This window comes from Myotis davidii, unplaced genomic scaffold (genome assembly GCF_000327345.1).
Source record: "Myotis davidii unplaced genomic scaffold, ASM32734v1 scaffold209, whole genome shotgun sequence".
NCBI lineage: Eukaryota > Metazoa > Chordata > Mammalia > Chiroptera > Vespertilionidae > Myotis > Myotis davidii.
The window spans coordinates 1,453,340-1,473,467 of record NW_006300047.1 but is presented as its reverse complement, the minus strand read 5'-3'; the positions used below and the strand labels follow the sequence as shown (position 1 = coordinate 1,473,467).

The following is a 20,128-nucleotide window of genomic DNA, read 5'->3' as shown; positions in this document are numbered from 1 at the left end:
GGTGATTCCTCAAGAAATTAAAAACAGAGCTACCATACGACCCAACCATCCCACTCCTGGGTATATACCCTAAAAACTAGAAATTTATAGACAAAGATACATGCACCCTATGTTCACTGCAGCATTATTCACGGTGGCCAAGAATTGGAAACAGCCAAAGTGCCCCCTACAATAGAGGACTGGATAAAGATGTGGTATATATACACAATGGAGTATACTACACAGCCATAAAAAAGGATGAAATAGCATCATTTGCAACATGGATGGATCTTGAGAACATTATGCAAAGTGAAATAAGTCAAACAGAAAAAGCTAAGAACTATATGATTTAACTCATATGTGGAATATAAAACTGAAACTTACGAACACAAACAGCAGTGTGGTGGTTGCAAGAGGGAAGGGCTGGGGGGAAAAAGGTGTCCTAATATAAGGTTACAGGAGAAGATTTGACTTTGGGTGGTGGGCACATGGTCCTATATACAGATTTTGTAAATTAGTAATTCACACATGAAACCTATATTTTCATGTTGACTAATGTAAACCCCAATAAAATTTAAAAAAATAAAAAGTCACTTTGGAGAAAAAAAATTAGTCTGCTATATTTGGTCAAATATTTAATTAACTCAACCCTAACGCCTTGGCAGGGCCAGACCAAATGTTATCATGGAACTTAAAAGGCCCTCAGGTCAGATGTTCCCCACCCATTTTAAAGGATCCACTGCCTTCATTCATCTCTGGAAAATCTCTGACCCTCCTCTTCTACTAGTTTAGGTTGGGTGTCTACTATATGTTTAAAAACCCTTGATTTCCCCTTTAATAAACCTCTTTTGTGAAAAAAAGTAAAAACTCCAAGTATTATGCCCTTTTCCCAATTATTTTATTAGTATTCCCTAAGATTTGTAAACTCTTGCCAGAACCGGTTTGGCTCAGTGGATGGAGCGTCGGCCTGTGGACTCAAGGGTCCCGGGTTCGATTCCGGTCAAGGGCATGTACGTTAGTTGTGGGCACATCCCCAGTGGGGGGCGTGCAGGAGGCAGCTGATCAATGTTTCTCTCTCATTGATGTTTCTGGCTCTCTATCTTTCTCCCTTCCTCTCTGTAAAATATATTAAAAAAAAAAAAAGAATTGTAAACTCTTACCAAACATTATTTCAAGTAATTTTACAAAAACTCTGCAAGGGTATATAATACTTTTTCATTTTTTGCTTCTATAGTGAGCAACGATAAAACTTCCATATATTATTGCCGAACGTATTTCCTAGATGGATTCAAAGGGCATAAACACTTCTATAGCTCTTGAGAGACAACACCCTGTCAGCTAGGCTTTCCACTCTTTAATTCCAACATATTACCTGCCAGTCCCATTATAAGCAAAGAGCTTACTTTTTCTAAAAAACAATTATACTGCACACAGTTAATAGCATGATCATTTATGTTAACTTTAAGGATATTTAAAAAATCCAGTAGTGCTCTGAGGGTACTTACTATCGAAGAGTTTAAGGGTCACCGTTAGAACGAAATACAAAACAGGTAATGTGCTGTAATAGGCCTAGGATACACACAGAGGGACCAAAAGTCCTCTCTACAGACATGGGGGGTGGTTGGTAATCTTCTAGACTCTTAGGGACCTATTTCTCCCCTTGTTTTCAAGGTTTTCTCCCAATGTTTGGACAGATACTATGAGTAGAGTAAAAGCATTATCAAAGGACCAAAAATAAAAAACCCAGTTCCTTTAAATCACCTCCTCTGAAACTCAGGAAGTCAGATTTCTGTTAAGAACCATTGGGGGTGGGGTGTTTGGAGGATTTTAGAGGCAGGGTCCAGGACCCACAGTTCCCCTGGTAAGTGATCTGGGACTCACCCTCAGAAACTGAACCACTGCCCAAATGTCCACCGTGGCCTGCTTTTTAAAACCACAGGCAAAGTTTCTTAGATTAATATGGTCAAGTCTCCCTTGATTCCAATGTACACAAAGGGCTGTGTTTACTATACTGTGGCTCCAATATTTAAACAAAAGATCAGGTAATTCATGGTAACCATCTCCTGGGTTCTTAGGGTTTACTCCAGTATTTCTCTTTTAGTTCAAAATCTTTGGTAGAACAGGTTTCCCTAAAAACAGTGCCTCCCATCTTACATTCACCACTCAGCAATGCCTGTAGGACACACAGTGGCCACTAAATCAATCCACTGTGAATATTAAACATTAGCAAACATACCTCTACATTTTCTTTGGCAGGAGTTTCTCCTATTGGGACTAGCAATGGGATTTCTTCTTCAGATTCAACTTGCACTTTATTTTCGGTTTTTATTCTGCAGGTCTCTTTCTTCTCAGGCTTAGGGGTCTCTTTCTTCTGGGGTCCAGGGTCCTTCACTGGAGAACCACAAGTTTTAGAGGCCGTCTCCTCTGTAGGTAGGGCTGGTATAGACTTTCTACCCCGTTTCATAGGCTTTCTGTTTTTCTTCTCCTTTCGTCTCGTTTTTTCTTTTAGTTTTAATATTTTCTTTGCTTCCTACCAAAAAACCAAAATTTTAGTAAGAGATACTTTAGTTGGAAAATAAATGACACTTGCAGTTCTGATTATTCATAAGCTCCCTGAAAGGGCCTTGACCTGTACAAGCTCTGAGCAAACAAACCCTGTTACCAGTACTTGAACCCCATTGCCACTTTGTTTCTCAGTCATGGCCACAGGTGCATTTTATGTGGTAAATTATAGATAAGATACTCAAAATCTGCGTATCTGAGTTATGCAGTCACAAGTTTTGTGAAAGTCGATCTCATCGATAGGTGAGTTAACACATTGTATGCAGGAAACATATTTATACGTTTTACGTTGACTGGTAGTAGAGCGCGGGACACGTATTAATACGTTTTTTTATAGACTAGCGGTAGAATGCAGGTAACGTAGAAATATGTTTATTTTTATACTTTTTTATTGCTCTAAAGGGATGCTAACATGCAGATATACGAATTCCAAAGGACAAAATTTGGGTCTCTAACACATACAATGGTGAATTATGTATGTATTTCCAGGTATAACGGTAATCAGTCTATTCACTGCAAAAATGGCCCGTGCCACCTGTTAGCACGCGATAAAAACTACCCGCAAACAATGTGTTAAGAATTATACAGATTGCATAGTATGTGATATAAATTACATCTCAATAAAGCTAATAAAAAAAAATCCCTGACCATTCTTTTCCTACTTCAAGTTATGGTGGAAAGTTAAGAGTAAAAAGTTTACATAGCTAGAGGTACTTAATCCTTACCACAGAGTACTGTTCAATAACATCTATAATAGCATCCAAATTCCATTTTCACCAGCAATTCCAACATTTTTACAAAGCCCACAAATGACTCTGCTGACAAATGGCAAAAAAAAAAATCCAGCCTTCCTGCTTCCTCTACTAGCAGTCTATATTATTTTGGATCACCCTCCCAATTAAAACAAAAAGGCAAGGTAAAATGTTTTTTAAATTTTTTTCAAAAAAGCACCGATAAGCTGACTATATTGTCAAATTAACAGCGAGGGCACAATGAAGTAAGTCCAGAATCCATTTTGGCCCAGAGAGTACCTCCTGATCACTGACTTCTGTTTTAACCACCATGTGGGAAATAGGGGTTGGAGGTGGTGCATAAAGGGATATCAAATCCCAGCATCCACACTGGGCAGGGGTTCTAGGAGGAACCCCTCTTCACTACGATAAGCTGAGAGCCCATGAGTTCAACCCTCAGGGCAAAGATGAGCAGGAAAGAGTCCTACAACTTTAGCACCACCGTTTGTCATTCAGAGATGCGCAAGCCTAAACTGAGAGTGCCCCAAGGTGCCTGGCAGATGTAAATGTCAGTCCTCCAGAGATAAGATCTTCTTCCTACACCTCAAGTCATTTCTACAAATAATTTTCCAAATGCCACAACCTTCAGTAATATACTAATAAGACCAGATGTCAGGACGACCCTCTTCCGAACAAAGCAGGGGCTGTGAGGGAAAACCGGGTCCCTGGTGCCAGAGGGAAGCCAGTGCTGGCAGCCAGAAGAAAGGCCTGCTCTTGCACAAATTTTGTGCATCGAGCCTCTAGTTTCTAGACAACAGCAAACCAAAAAAAGCAAAGCCAATTTGAAGAACAAAAAATGAAACTTCTGGAAGTAAGAAAATTAAAAAGAACAAAATAAAAAAATTCACTGGACAAGATTAACATGGCTGAAGAAAAAATAAACAAATGAGGAGATAGACCCAACAAAGAGCAAAAGTCTCAATTTTCTCTCGTTTTGGCTTCTTTTTTGCTCACCTGAGGATATTTTTTCCATTGTGTGTGTGTTTTTTTGTTTTTGTTTTTTAGAAAAATGGGAGGGGAGAGAGAGAGAGAAACACAGATATGAAAGAGATACATTGACTGATTCTAGTGGGCAACCGAGGTAGGTGCCCTTGACCAGGAATCGAACCCACTACCCTTTGGTCCGAGGGACGATACTCTAACTACTGAGCAACTGGCTAAGGCTCATTCTGGTTTCTTTAGCAATAGTACCTATTAGCACCAAAAACCTACCAACCCAAACAAGAGGTACGTGTTAGCCTAATAGAATCTTAACTTTTGCCCATAAACACCAATGAACTTAAACTAAATTTTGGATTTCCTCTCTCTTAGCTCCTCTTGCCAATAAATAGGTCCTTTTAAAGCCTAATTAGACCTTTGACGAGAAATTAAAACACCTACCTTATCATAAATGTACGTCCTACTATACTTTATTAACTAATCGCATAGGTAAAGAGGGAACAATGAACACAAAACCAGTCACTGAAAACTACTGCAAGACAAAAGCCAGGCAGAAATGGCAACTTAGTTCCCTCTTCTGGGCAGCATTTACATCCTTGACTAAGTCTACCCAGTACTTAAAATTCTACTTACTTGTTTCTTCAGACTAGAAATGCTCACTCCTTTAGCTTCATCCCAACTGCTGACAAATGAAGAAAAGATAGGAAGGGCAACTGATCTCTCAGTTTTCACATACAAGAGTTTCACACTCTCCCACTTCTGAAACAAACAAACAAAGAGTAATGTAATCTACACATGCTTTGTGTCTTTTAAATGAACGATCAATTGATGCATCTGCAAGACTATACCTCTGGCAATTTCTGCGAAAGCTTTTTCGTAACAGCGAGAATGTTTTCGGTGATGTGCTGAACCTGCATTCCAGTGTGACCGATGCGGATAGTGCTGCAATTTAAGAGTTTCAGACAAAAACGATTTTTAAAAATAATTCTTCAAAATAAGGCATAGGCAGGTATGTGAGAAATAGAAATATACAGGCCTAAAAAGGGAAAACAGGTCCAGGAATGAGCCCACAGCTTTTCTGAGGACAATTACCTCTGGTAGTGACTGTTTTGAAAGGAATGATTCCTGGAAGGGTTGCTTGCTTTGCTGTCTTAAGAGTTCCACGGCCCTGACCCAGCTGCCACCTCTAAGACAAAGAGCTCTCCTCCCTCCTACAGTATCAGTCTTCTGGCCAAGAGCAAGACCATCCCTTCATTTGAAACAGAGTGCAGATATAATCCAAGTGGGAAGCCCAGAAGTGCCGGATGCTCACCACTTTCCCTGCCAGTGCCCATCCTCCCCACCATGGGAGCCAAAAGGGCGGTGTCTCAGAAGCAGGGTGAGACAGGGGCTGGTGCCCCCACCTCCCTCCAGCCAAAGAAGGGGCTTTGATCACCTTCTATGTCTTCTGCCGCCTACCTGCAAGCACACTCTTGGCTTTGCAGATGGAAAAATAGCAGGAGGGAGGAGGAGAGGAGGGAGAAAGAGGAAGAGGGGTGGACATAAGGGGAGGGTGGGAAGGAAGATAGAAAACAACTGTGTTAGGGAAGGGTAAGAATGGAAATAAAAGAATGATTATGTTTTTGTATTGCTTTTATTAGCTCTCTACCATGTTTTTTAAGCTCTGGACTTGGCTTGGAAAAACCTTAGAGGCAGATTTCTACTCCTTTATTGGATGCATGGTGCTGTCCCCTTTTCACAGCTACTCACCAATCCCATGAACCAGGCCTCAGGCCTTCTAGCTAACTGCTTCCCATGAGCCACTGTTCTTATGTCAGCCTATAACCAAAAAAGTAGGGGCCAGGCCTGATGAACAACTCTTTTCAGTTACCTAATGACACTCAAATAAGGGACTTCCCATCTGAAGGCAGAAGGCAACATCAGAGCCCACGTGTTTTGCACAAATTCCGTTCGGCCATACCTGGAACCACTCTGCCAAGGACTGCCCTCCCTGGCGTGTGGTCAAGAAACCCTGGTGGTCCTATTTTATGGTCTGTGTGACACTACATACACATGGGCTCCTGGGCATCTTTGGGAGAAAGGACCACACTCTACAGCTCTACACTACTGGCAGCAGCCCAGCCCCACACCACAGGTGACCAAATCAGCAGACTAAGTATTTTATGAAATAATTTTGAATATGTTTAAACGAAGACTGAGGTAGGTCTTCACATTAAAGGATAATATGATGCTGGTCAACATGAAAGCCCAGAACTATATGGATGTTCTCTAAGCATTTAATCTCATTCTCCCTGCTATCCTTAACCTAGAGGTGCCCTATCCAATATGGTAAGCACTAGCCACACGTGTCTATTTAAATTAATCGTCAGCTATAGTTCCCACAATGCAAGCGCTCAACAACCACATGGCTAATGACTCCTGTAGGAGACAGCAGGGAAACAGACCATTTCCATCTCTGTAGAAAGTTCTATGGGATAGCATTGTTCTAGAGAACTGAATACGTCTAAGGAATGGATTTTAGTTTTAATAGAAGGATCTGGTTTCATTAGCGCTATCTTATAAAAAATGTTTATAAAAATCATTATTAAGTATAAGATTAAACACATGTATACATTTACCTACCTGCAAGAACCACTTTTAGAGATGTTTAAGACAGTTCCACCTATTGAGGAGTTGATTTCTTGGGAAAGATTCTTGGCTTTCAGATTGACAGGTATTGGAACTCTGTAACGACACAGACATTTAGAGTACAATGCATATACACCTATAAGTTCTGTGATGCTCAAGTCCAGTGATTGCTCAGAAACTTACTTCTTTCTCTTATAGAAATGTCTCCCGAGGTGTGAGGGTAAGAGCCGCCGGATTCTTGCATCAGAAAGGAACAAGTCGAAACTACCCAGGAGGCGGAGCTTGGCCTCATAGGATTTATACTCCTTTTTTAAAGTTCGGAGGGGGATAATCTAGAAAACACAGAACACAAAAAGAATATGAACAACTACGAGAAATACTCAGGGAACAATTTGTATTCAGATTTTAAAATGTCCTGGGGCCGGTTTAGTGAACACGTGAGTGCCTAAAATGTGCCGGGCACTATGCTAAATGCCACGAACACGGAGACAAATAAGATGGGACGACCTCAGCTAAAGAAATGACACCAACAACTGTAAGACGGGTGAGAAATGCCAAGTCAGAGGCAAACACAGGATGCTCCAGAAGTTCAGAATAAATGACCTAATGGAACAACTGTTTGTAAAATCTTCAAGAAAGGTACTGGTGTACACAGTGAGCTTGTGGATCAACACACCTGGACAGCTGAGCCATCAGATGAAAGATGGAATATGTCCTACCTAAAGCCAAGGAGAATTAAGTTAAAAAGAAAAATGTTAAAATTAAATTCCTAGGAGAGAAATACTACGTGATACAGCCATGTATTATTTTTCGCTTCATTTGAATCAAATCTTTTCATTATCTTGAAAATATTAACTGCTCCCTACCTGAGAAATGGTTTTTATTCCATGCTTGTTTAGAAGCTTCTTATAAAAACGTTCCGTCTTTTCAGGAGTTACATTGGGTTCGTCCTTAGTAAACAAACAGACATCTGCTAAATCTGATCGAATACCATGAGGCAAGGGCCTGCAAAATACAGAAGAAACCACGGAATAAAGCATTATTATACAGAGAAAGTGTTTATATGCCATAGAATACACAATCAATTTACTGTCATTTCAGTAAACTTCACTCATACTATTTAAGTAAACACTAATAGACGGTGCTTCCCCCAAATGTGAATAATTATAAAGGCAGTATTTATTAAAATACATTTAATCTTCAAAATTGAGCTGTCAGCTGTTAAAGTGTGTATATGTTCTCTATATTGAGAACATTTTAAAAATATGTTTGACTTTCAATAGCACAGAGATTTAAGATGGAAGTCAACACAAATACCCATAGGACAAAATATCAATTAATATTTGGGATAGAATAAGAGTTCAAATACAAAGACACCCAGAATAGTGCATATATAACTATTATTTCATATGTTACTATATGTGTACACATCCTATAATGTGCTAGAATCAATTACCAGCAGGGCAGATCTGATTTAGAAATTATCATTGAGAAAACTCTGGGCTCCATAAACAACAGAGCTCTTAAGAGCTGAAAAGAAAATATGGAGCAAACCAAGAGGGACCAAGAGACATGCCATGATTACTAGACTGTGTTAAAAAGAAAAGAAAAAAAAGGTTTAATGCACTTCCTAGGCCTGTATGTTTTAAGGAAACATTTCCTTTGTTTAAGAAGAGACAGTAATACACAGTAGTAGCATGACCTGGCAAACAATGTGGGAAGAACTGTGAGGCTGGTAAGTGGCAAAAATCACCAAAAAGGTGTGAGCAGCTGGGGAAAATATTCTAGAGGAAGTAAGGGGGCTTTCCCAAAGGGAAAACTGCCTGAGCAAATGTATGGAAAACAGAATGTAGGAGGAATACATAAAGCAATAACTAAGGGAAGCTGGCTGAGGCAGATTTGTAAACATTTATTGAAGGGTTTGAGGATCAAAAGGTTCTTTCCAATTTGTAATCATTCTTGGTCCCTCCTTCCCCTACCCTATACACTGCTTTCTTTAGCACAGCTGGTTTTTTGATACTCAGGAAATGAGGAACTCCACAGAAAGGCAGTGTTGTCAGATAGAAAATAACACACCCAGTTACATTTTAATTTTTTTAAAAATAGGTCCCAAGTATTACCTGGGACTTACTTATACTAAAAAATTACTTGTGTTTTTATTTAAGTCTGGCAATTGCAGAGGTGCATCTCTGACCTAAAAGTCCTAGCAATGAGAATGTGTAATTGCCATTGGTTTCTTTTCTGTAAGGAGTTCACTGCCAAGTTTTAAATAGTGTCTGTATAGCCGAAACCAGTTTGGCTCGGTGGATAGAGCGTCGGCCTGCGGACTGAAAGGTCCCGGGTTCGATTCCGGTCAGGGGCAATAAAATATATTTAAAAAAATAAAAAAATAAATAGTGTCTGTATAAAGAAGCGAGTTCAGCCTGGCTGGTGCTGCTCAGTGGCTGAGCGTTGACCCATGCACCAGGAGGTCACTGGTTTGATTCCCAGGCAGGGCACATGGCAGGGTTGCAGGCTCAATCCCCAGCAAGGGGCTGCTGATCGATGCTGATAGTCTCTCCCATCAATGTTTCTATCTCTCTAAAATCAATAAAAACATATTTTAAAAGAGGTGAGTCTGGGACATCAGGGGTTTTAGCTTGGAAGTAGTTTGACATGAAAAGATGACAGATTCTATTAAAGTACAAAAGCTGTTTAATTTATTCTAACTTTTGTTCTCTCAAAAAATAGATTTCGTATTCAATAGAACTGCTATCAGTGACGGCGAACCTTTTGAGCTCGGCGTGTCAGCATTTTGAAAAACCCTAACTTAACTCTGGTGCCGTGTTTCATATAGAATTTTTTTGATATTTGCAACCATAGTAAAACAAAGACTTATATTTTTGATATTTATTTTATATATTTAAATGCCATTTAACAAAGAAAAATCAACCAAAAAAAAGAGTTCGTGTGTCACCTCTGACGCACGTGTCATAGGTTCGCCATCACTGGCTTAGGTTAATTGTCCACCAGACTGGTGAAATTTCTAAAAAATTTAAGCTTGTCTGAATTCCTCTGTGTTTTTTGTAAAGCACAATTATTTGTATCAACTCAGATTTTTGAGTTTGCAATGTTTACACTAGAAACTAAATCACAACTGTTAACACTACACAGAATTGACTGATTAAAATAGCAAAGGCAGAAAACCAGAACTTACAATCTGGCCCTCAGTTCTTTACTTGGAATTTTCCATAATACCACCATTAAAAAGAAATTTTCATTCTCATTCAAAAGCAATCCATTCGCGTTTTTCCTGGATCTGGAATGCGCCAACAGAGTTTTCACTGCCTTTCTGGTCTGCAAAGTGAAGATAGACAAATAAATTAAATCTCAATCCAATTTAGCATTTGCCCTCTTCCTACAGCTTTTACCTTTTTTTTTCCTGCTCTATTTCTAGTTTAACAGGCAACCTCCAAAACCATAGCTATTAGGACCCTACAATTTGTAGTCACAGGAATGCAAAACCCTATCAGAAATCACCTGAGCATCCATCCGTTCGTCTGCAGAAAAGTGCCAAATGGCACACGCTTCTTCCCCTGCCCGCGATGATGAAGGCAGTGATGCCAGTAAATGCGCATCACACTGCAACTAGCATTCAGTGAGCGCCGACTGTATGCCAGGCCCTTGGCTACAGCGCCGCACGCGCACTGCCTCCTCTAATTCTGGAGAGCGGAGGGCAGCGCAGCCCATTCTAAATACGAGGTAACAGAGGCTTACAAAATTAAACGACTTGGCCACAGTCAAACGGTAGGGAAGTAGAGCCAGGTACACCTCGCTCAAGAATCCCAAGCTAAATCCCTGCATTCCAATTCAAGGGAGCCTGGCCGCAGGGTCGGGGTAAGCGAGCACCTACCCGTGCGCATGGGAGGGCGGGCAGGCCGAGAGTACCGCGACCAGTGACCCTCGAATCTTCGGGGGAATCGGAGGAAGCTCGGGCCCGCCTCCAGCACCCAGCGCACCACAAGGCCAAGGCCACCTCGCTTCCGAATCCCCCTCCCAAAGGCCTCTCACCTGCTCTTCATCCAGCTGCCCTAGTGCGTCCGGGGTTGCTGAGGTCGAGGCTGGAGTTGCGGTTGAGGCTGGGGTTGCGGTTGAGGCTGCGGGGGGTGTTGAAGCGGAGTCCTCCATTTCTTTCCGCCGCGTGCAGACTTGCGTGCGGAACACCACGCCTGGCTCCCCAGGAGCACGCGCGAGCTCAGGCCTGTAGCCGGAAGTCAGGGAGCGTGGGGCGGGTCCTCGCGTCACTTCCGGGCGTCGCGTCGTAGAGGTTTGGCGGGCGCAAGCAAACCGAGTGTGTGGCTCCGCCTGTAGTCGGATTCTCTGAGGTGACAACTCTCCGTGTTTCCGTGAGGCTCGGGGAGCAGCCTGGCGACATTTTGGTCTCTATCGTTCACAAAAGACATCGAGCCAGCTCCTGGAGGCGGGAGAGGAGGCCTGTCCATGCACTCAGTGAGGTCACCCGCTCTCCGTGGACCCCGCCTTTGGGCAGGCCCCGAGGGGCGTGAGGAGAGCGGTGCGTTCTGGCCCCACCACCCACCTGTCCGGTGACTTTGGGGGAACCACTGACGCTGTCCAGCCAGTCTCCTCCAACACGAAGGTGGCGGGAACCTCCCCACCGCTGGTGAGAATTACGTGGAATCAGGCGCGGGAAACACCGCGCGCGTCGTTAAACGGTGGGGGGCCCCGAACGAGGAGCCAGAGCCTCTGAGGTGGGAGGTAAGAGCGTCCACACCGAGCGTGCAGGCCGGAATGCGGCGGAATCTGCCCCCGCCCCGCTTCCCCAGAAGTGACCACTGCCCCTGGGAACCTGCCAAGGGTACCCAAGGCATGTTTACGAAATAGTTGTAATTTTTCTCTCTCTGGATGGCTGGTGTCATTTTTTCTGTCTCTGGATGGCTGGTGTCATTTTTTCTCTCTGTGTGTGGCTGGGTTTGGTCTTTTTGTTTTTCTTTTTTCTAACAAGTGTAGCCAAGTCTACTTATTGTTCTGTACGTTGACTTTTTCTCTCTTTTTACGTTGATGTGAGAGAGAGACATTGCCTGGCTGTCTCCTGCGTGCGCCCCCAGAGCGAACCAGCAACCCAGGTAGTGAGTGCCCGAATCCTTGGGTGCGCGTGGCCATGCTCTAACCACAGGGAAACACGGGCCCGGGCGGTTTTTTTCTCTTAATGTATCTTGGAGGTTGGCCAAGTCAGTACAGAATGCTCTGCCTCATCTGTTTTAACTCGGAATGCCCTTCCAGCATGTAGATAAACAATAGTTTATTTGGGAGTTTTTCTTCGTTTTTGTTTTTTTCTTTTTCTTTTTAGGAGCTTTTCAATGGACCTTCAGGATGGATGGTTGTAGTCCTTTTGGAACTAGCTGTGGAAATATTTGAGAGAGAAGGAATGAGAGGAGACTTTCTATATCAGTTGTTTCCCCCCCCCAAAAAATGCTCCTTCCACATTGCCAAAGGTGGAGGAATGGGTATTTGGCTGATCTCTAATGATGACTTTGTCTTCGATCCATTTTAGAAGAAATTTTCTTAAATCTGTTACTCTCACTTACCTATTCTAGAATCTAGTATAAGGTGAAACTAGTTTGAGCACAAGATTATGAATTGTTACATTCGGCTTCATTTATCAGTTTTTCTAGTATGTGTTAAGAGCCTTAGGGTTGTCAGATGTGTCGCCTGCATTCAAGTTTGAGAACGAGGCTGGTAGGCCAGGGGAATGGTATGAAGTCAGGAGAAGGTGCACGGTGGTGTTTGCAAGTAGTAAGTAGCGGGATCAGGAATGTGCAGAGGGGAGGAATGGGAGATGAGGCTAGAAGAGTAAGTTAAGGAATTTTTGTTGTCTAGCTGAGGGTTTATACTCTGGAGAAATCGTACAAGGTTTTGGAACTGGTGCTAAGAAAAGAAGAGGAGGTGGTGATGAACTGTGCTTTAGGAAGGTTAATAATTTGGATGTGGTATTGTGGTTTAAAAAATGTCATGCTCACAAATTCTTTGATACTGAGTGTGGGCTGGACTTAATGACTTGGTGCTATCAAATAGAATGTAGCAGAAGTTACAGGATGTCACTTCTGAGATTAAGTTATAAAGACTATAGTTTCTGCCCGGAGTGTTCTTTTTCCCTCCATCTCTCCTGCTCTCTCTTTCCTTCATATTACTTGCTCTGAGTGAAGTCAGGTACCATGTCTTAAGGCTCCTCAAGCAACCTGCCAGCAACCACGTGAGTGAGCTTGGAAGTGGATTCTTCCTTAATCAAACCTTGAGATAACTGCAAAGTCTTGAGAAACCCTGAGCCAGAACCATTTAACTATGTTGCTTCCAAATTCCTGACCCATAAAAAGTGTGATTGTAACTGCAGAATCAGTTCAGACAGGCTCTGTCCTATTTCTAACAAGATATTGAGTTGCTTTTCAGAGACACAAACCAAAACCACAAGTCATGCAGCTGAAGCATGTTCAGAGGAGACAATTTGACCTCTAGTTGCACCCAGAACCAAAGCTGCCCTTACCCCTACCTCCCAGATCAAAACGACTGGGACATGACCAAAACTTGAACTCTGTCCACTCTTTCAGAAGCAAAGGGTCGGTTGTCCCAGGAAGATCTGGTGCTGAAGCCCCTTACCATATCTTTCAATAAATGGCCAAGGTCCAAAGCTCTTCAATCAAAACTTGCCCTGCCAGTGCTTTTATATACCAGTCTTCTTTCTCTAACCTCTTAAAACTCACCTAGATTAGAAGAGATTTGAGCCTTGTTTTCTGTCTCCTTGCTGGTGATTTCACAATAAAACCTTTTCTCAAAAGCCAATGTCATAATATTGGCTTCTGTATGCAATGGGTGGCCAGTCCTTGTTTAGTAACAAGATAATGTTTTGTTTTTTAAGTATATTTTATTGATTTTTTACAGAGAGGAAGGGAGGGGGACAGAGAGCTAGAAATATCGATCAGCTGCCCCCCGCACACTCCCCACTGGGGATGTGCCCGCAACCAAGGTACATGCCCTTGACCAGAACTGAGCCTGAGACCCTCCAGTGCGCAGGCCGACGCTCCATCCACTGAGCCAAACCGGCCAGGGCAAGATAATGTTTTTTTAAGCCATTGAGTTTGGGGTGATTTGTTATCCCTCAACAGGTAATAGAAATTTGCAGACCTCCCATCTTGAAACTTGTCAACCGTTGATGTAGAAGTCCTATTAGAGCTTCATACTCAGCATGCCCCACTATGAGCTCATTATCTTTCCCTCAAAGTGCTCCTTCTGTTTTCTCTGTCATTGGCACCCCCAACAGCCTAGTTGCCCAGAATATAGGAGTTAATCTTTTCTCGTCCCCCAAATATAGTCAATAATAAAATCTTGTTTATTCCTATTAAGTATCTCTTGAACTTATCCCTTCTACGTAGTAGTGTAGGGCATCATTTTTTTCCCTAACAGCCTCCTGGGTTGTCCTACCTCCAGTTTTGCATCTTGTAGTCCATTCTCTGTCCTTCAGTTGGAGTGATCTTTGTAACGTCCAAAGTCATAAACAGTGCTTGTGAAGGAATATAACTACAGGTAGTTATATTAGAACCAATGGTGATAAAGGAAAACTAAATACAGGGAGTCCCAAAAAAATGTACACACACTTAACAGCTGATAGCTCAATTGATGTTTCTTTCTTCATATTTAACCTGTTGGAGTAGTTATTCAAAGTGTATATATACATTTTGGGGGGACACCCTATGTAAGTATCTTGAACCAAATATGTGAATTACTCCTTTTTGTTATTAATCCCCTTTTGAGGATATTTTTCCATTGATTTTTTTTTCAGAGAGTGGAAGGGAGGGAGAGAAACACAGAGAAAGAAACATCGATGTGAGAGAGACACATCGATTGGTTGCCTCCCACACACACCCTGACCAGGGCTGGGGATCAAGCCTGCAACTGAGGTACATGCCCTTAACTGGAATTGAACCTAGGACTCTTCAGTCTGTGGGCTGACGCTTTGTCCACTGAGCCAAACTGGCTAGGGCGAAATACTTTTTTAAAAATCCTCATCCAAGGATTTTTTGTTGTTGATTTTAGAGGGAGGGGAAGGAGAAACATTGATTGGTTGCCTTCTGTATGTGCCCCCACCTGGGATCAAACCTACAACCTGGGTATGTGCCCTGATTGAGAATAGAGTCCGATTTCAGTGTACGCAGGATGATGCTCCAACCAAGCCACACCAACCAGGGCATGAATTATTTTTAAAAAATATGTGCGGACTAAGAATCTTGGGAAGAAAATAAGGTAATTAGAGCATACACTTCTGATGGCCATCATTTATTCTAGGTTGGGAGGTATATAGTTCTTCACTAAAAATCTACAGTATCCAAGGTATTGATGCTGTTTTTCAGAGAACGTCTCTGAAAGGGGTCTCATGGGTCAAGAAGTGTAAAATTCTCTACCATCAGTTTTCTGCTCACTGCAGTACATTGCCTATGTATGGTTGGATGCCCAAACACATTTAAGAAAGTTGTTTTTTCAACAACAAACCCAATGTTTGATGGACTGAGTTGGAGAGCTGGCCATTGAAAAGTGTGGGAAATGTCAAACCATTTATTTAGAACTTTCACATGAACCCCTGCTTTCATGGCAAACTTGCTCATAAGTTTTAAGCTAAGATTCATTTAATGTCAAACACCCATACTAGATATTGAGGAACAAAACCCTGAAGTGATTGCCTTCACCTAATGTTAAACAAGAACTCATCCTAACTCCATAATAAAAGATGAGTATATATGGAAATGTATAATGCCTGTTTATCAGTAATTTTTTTTGCCTTTATACTGTAAAGAACGACAAGTACTATATGGTCTCTTGATCATTATTTAAAATTCTTAACAATAGAAGTATGTAGTTTTGGCAGAATCATTGATGTTCCTTCAATTCTGTTCATAAGCCACATACTGTTATATAGTTATTTGATTTATTGTTAAGCATCTGTAACTTCCTATCAGGTTGCTGTTTTGTTAAGAATCATGCACTGTACAAAGGCCTCGCATACTATATGCAAGCAGACCACGTTTGTCAATTCCTTATGTGACAGAGCTTATTAGATCCATCTAATTAGGTCCATGCTGATAAATGGTTCCAATACTTGATACAAAAAAAAAAGGATTGTACAGAAAATTGATATAATGCAGGTAATTATAAACAAACAGACAAATTCTTCAAAAGAGTAGGTGACAATTTTTATTATTACAAAAGCAAGTACTTTTAAACTTGTCATTTGAGTAATTGCAAGAGCAGACTAAGGGCTTAATCCTCACACAGGCACCAATTCAGGCACAGTAGGTAGCTACAAATCATAAGAAAAAGGTTTCTTTACCTTGGATGCCCCTAATTCCTACCTATAGCATTCTGCCATGCTTTGGAATTTAGTTTCTTAAAAACCCAGCAAACCTAATTAGCCCTCCCCCCGCCCCCCAACACCTCTTTTTTAAATGAGAACTAGGTACTAACCTGCTGTCTAGTGAAAACTAGATTCTAAATCTTGGCCTGAAAGAGATCCACATTTCCTTTAGAACAGAAGAAACTAGCTAACTAAGATGTGTTGATTTCTGCGAGCCCACTTGCGAGTTCTTAAAATGCAGACCTTCAAAGCTCAGACCTGTTTCACCTAATTCATGTGGATGATCACCTGAGGAATGAATGCAGGAGTTCCAGCTCCAGCACAAATACTCTTCCAGGGCAGCAGGAAAGGAGGTAGCAGGGACTTGGGCTGACATCTGAAGCACTAAGCTAATGTGCCTGGCAGAGGGGACAAACCTGAGGTTTCCACGTTAATGTTTAAATGGCACAGTGGCATGTGTGACAAGGCAGAAAAGGCAATTGCCATCCCAAGAGTTGCTTAAGAAATTCTGTGTAATTTTCTGCCTAATCAGACATGGTGCCTCTGCTTTTCCCTTATGTTGGAGAACATAAAGGTTTTAATCACCATTTCCTCCAGGGCCCTTATAACATTCCTTAGTAAACGACTTGCTAGCATATTACTGTTTCAAGGAAACATAGGATTAGAGGTATGTGAAAGTGTATTTATTGAAGGGAAGACTTAATATGTTCTAGGATATTGAAAATCAAGAATATCCTAGAGCCAAAACCATTACAAGTTGAACCAAATCTACCCTGTCTGAATTCCAACAGTAAATTGGTTCAAATGGGGTCCACTGAACTACTACAGGAATATAAGAACACTTCTATTCCATTTACTATCAAATCTAATATCACCAACTGGCTGCTAAATTTAAATCTAGTCTTTTGAGTTGTGCTATGTAATTACATTTATTTAACAAGTTGCTGCCATGGCACGATCTCTAAAGAAAGAAAGAAGATCATGAATGTATTAGATGCTATCTGCTAGAATCACTGAGAAATTTGCTGGAGGAAATAAAAGCTGTATTATTTGGAGACAGAAAATCGTCCCCTAAATCCTACTGATTGCTATCTACCTTACATATGTCTGTGAGAGGATTGATAGCACAGTTTATTCTGATAAGGTAGGCCAACACTGAATATAACACTTAACCTACAATCAGAGCTATAGTGCTGGAACCAGAATTTTCACAAAGATTTTAAAGGTTGATAGTTGCCTGATGTTAAGAGCTGTAATAAAAACTGTGTATTTGTCCCTTGACTACCTTAAATCCCTATCCAAAGCAATGAAGCTACCATCCATGAAGCAGCAGTCAATGAGGAAGTCCATGCCAATGATGAAAGGTGCTATAGTGCTGTCATGTGGAATAGTCATCAAAGATCACGGAGTAATTAGTCATAAATAGTGTTCCTGAAGATTGCCAGGGAGTTTAGCTGACTATTTTCAAAGGTTCATCATGGAAGCAGTTTTTGACCATAGGTTCACCTTTTTCTTGGATTACAAAACTGCATCTGGTTGAAACTATGACCCAAAATATCTGTAGCACTCAGTTGATAGGATGGCATCTCGCTCAAAGTACATCCCATATTGTAAAGCAGTTCTTGTACTCTATATAACTAGCAGAGAAGTATTAATTGCCTCGTTACAGTGAACAACCTGGACTTTTTTTTACAATTTACAAAGTTTTTACATTCAATTATCACATATATCAAGACTTTCAATTCAAACAAATGTACATGGGCTTAATTCAACAATTTTACTATTTGTTTACATTAAGTTCATGGCAGTACATACTCAGTTCAACTCTTTTGATTTTACATAGATTTTCACTGGGCAAGTCCTTTTTTGCAAATTAAAAGCAAGAAATAGATACTATACCAGCCCCCCACAGTAAGAAGTAAGGGTTTAGAATAGCAATTACTTAGACATTTATTTCAATGGTATCTTCTCTTAAATTCAGTTAATTAATTTTAAAAAACTATAATTAAATAATCTAGCATGAAAGTTGTATAAACAACATCAGTAATGTAAAAAGATGCAAAGACAATTGTTCTAACACATTTATGTTAAAGATGAAATGTTCAGGTCTGTAATATCCCAAATCTGCTGCCAATTGTCCTCTATTTTTGCATTGTCAACCATATAAACAAACCTGCACTTGCAGAAGACAAAATGACAGCATAGGAATTTGTATTGCTTTTTAAAGGTCCAACATCACCACACACTGCCAGTTTATTTCAGTCATTTATTTCCCCATCCAAATAACTATCCATTGTAATTAATTTAAAATGCAGCAACTTTAAGAATACTTCTCTAAAAAATGTCAAAGCTCATAAAGCATATGATGTTGGTTAATTTAACAATGAGGTTATTGTTAAATAATTATTTGCACAAATGTGCAAGAATTCATGAAGTTTTTCTTCCATAATTACATTTTAGATGTAGGCCCTTCACAGTTAATAGCCATGTTTTACTTAAGAGTGTTGGCAACATGCACATAATATTCTAAAAATGTAAATGTCTTAATAGCAAGCATAACTGGTTTTTAAAATGTGTTCAATTTAAAAATGGAACTCTATCTTTAGAAGTAATTTTAACAACTCGAGTTTTTAAAGATTCATTAAAATCCAAGCAATTACTACTATTCTGTTATTAACTTGGAAGTACAAAAAGTTACTATGTACTGATTAAAATTCCCATATTTCCCAGAAAAATAAAAGCCCAGAGATGTGCAGACATAATAGAATTAAAATTCATGCAATTTAATAGCCATGAGTATAGTTACAGGAAGCTGCAAGAGAATAATGTTGCTCTGTTCATAAAATATAGCCCATTCATGAGATGAATGGGATTTCTATAGTTAAGAAAATAAGAGTTAAATTAAGTTTCAGGTTTTGTGATTGGAATTAGTTTGACTAGGCTTTTCTTTTCTAAGGAAGACTACAGGGAATTAAGTTAATGCATTAAATAAATAATTACAGTGTATCTTATTTAGAGATAAATTATAATCTAAAAGAGGCCAAGTCTTCAATAAATGGCAACACTCAAAATCAAGGGGGGGCTTCCAATAAACTGAGAAATTCTTTTCCATTTCCCATTTATTCTCATTAAAAATGTCAAAGTCATAAGTTGTAGCAGAAAGTCATCCTTCAATCTAAAAACCACCACAATGCTACATTGTGGTTCATCCAAATCATAGTTTAACAAATTTCAGCTTTATATTTAAGAAAACAATTTCAAATAGTTGAAAAAAGCTTATACTGTGCTTGATTCTACTTATCACTGTTAACTGTAATCTGTGCAAATTCTGATGGTTCCTAAGAATGTGTTCATTTAGTTGCTGGATGAGATTTATTGTTAACCAGCAAGGAACACCCAAACGTTTAAAATCAGTGATACAAATAGTAAAATGAGTAATTTGTAGATCTGGCACTTCCAATTGATAATCTTCTTACTAGATGCATGCAGCTCTTACAAATTCTAAAGGAGGCAGTTTTGCCAGGTCTCACCATGCTTTATTGTAAATTCCACTAATTTAACATGGTAATGGAATTTATTGTAGGGGTACAATTATGCTTTCTTATAAAAACTACAGTATGCTTTTTATTTTAAAACAATTTACTGTGTTTAAGAAATAATGTTAAAATATAAATTGACCAAAAATAACTGATAGATCTAATAAAGCAGTGTCACAGTTACAGAAAGGTATTTAATTATATGTATGCATTACCATCAAAAAGAGGTCAAACTAATTCTTTCCTTTAATACAAACTTGAATACTGTTTGTAAATGCCTCATTTAAAGTAGTGGA

The 20,128-nt window shown here is 40.2% G+C and overlaps 1 protein-coding gene across 2 annotated transcripts; it reads right to left on the bottom strand.

The window, feature by feature from the left end:
- Nucleotides 1-2,101: 2,101 nt before the first annotated feature.
- RSL1D1 (ribosomal L1 domain containing 1) lies at nt 2,102-11,170 on the bottom strand. 2 transcript variants are annotated; one of them, XM_015572144.1, is made up of 9 exons: nt 10,950-11,170; nt 10,096-10,235; nt 7,766-7,904; nt 7,083-7,231; nt 6,894-6,995; nt 5,308-5,520; nt 5,120-5,213; nt 4,905-5,030; nt 2,102-2,509 (listed from the first exon to the last, which is right to left on the bottom strand). In XM_015572144.1, the coding sequence occupies exons 1-9, from the start codon at nt 11,064-11,066 to the stop codon at nt 2,174-2,176; spliced, it is 1,416 nt and encodes a 471-aa protein (XP_015427630.1). In that variant the 5' UTR covers nt 11,067-11,170; the 3' UTR covers nt 2,102-2,173. The 2 variants fall into 2 exon arrangements, with proteins under 2 accessions (XP_015427630.1, XP_006776343.1); XM_006776280.2 differs by lacking the exon at nt 5,308-5,520 and having other exon boundaries at nt 2,159-2,509; nt 10,950-11,167.
- Between the last annotated feature and the right edge of the window lie 8,958 nt (nt 11,171-20,128).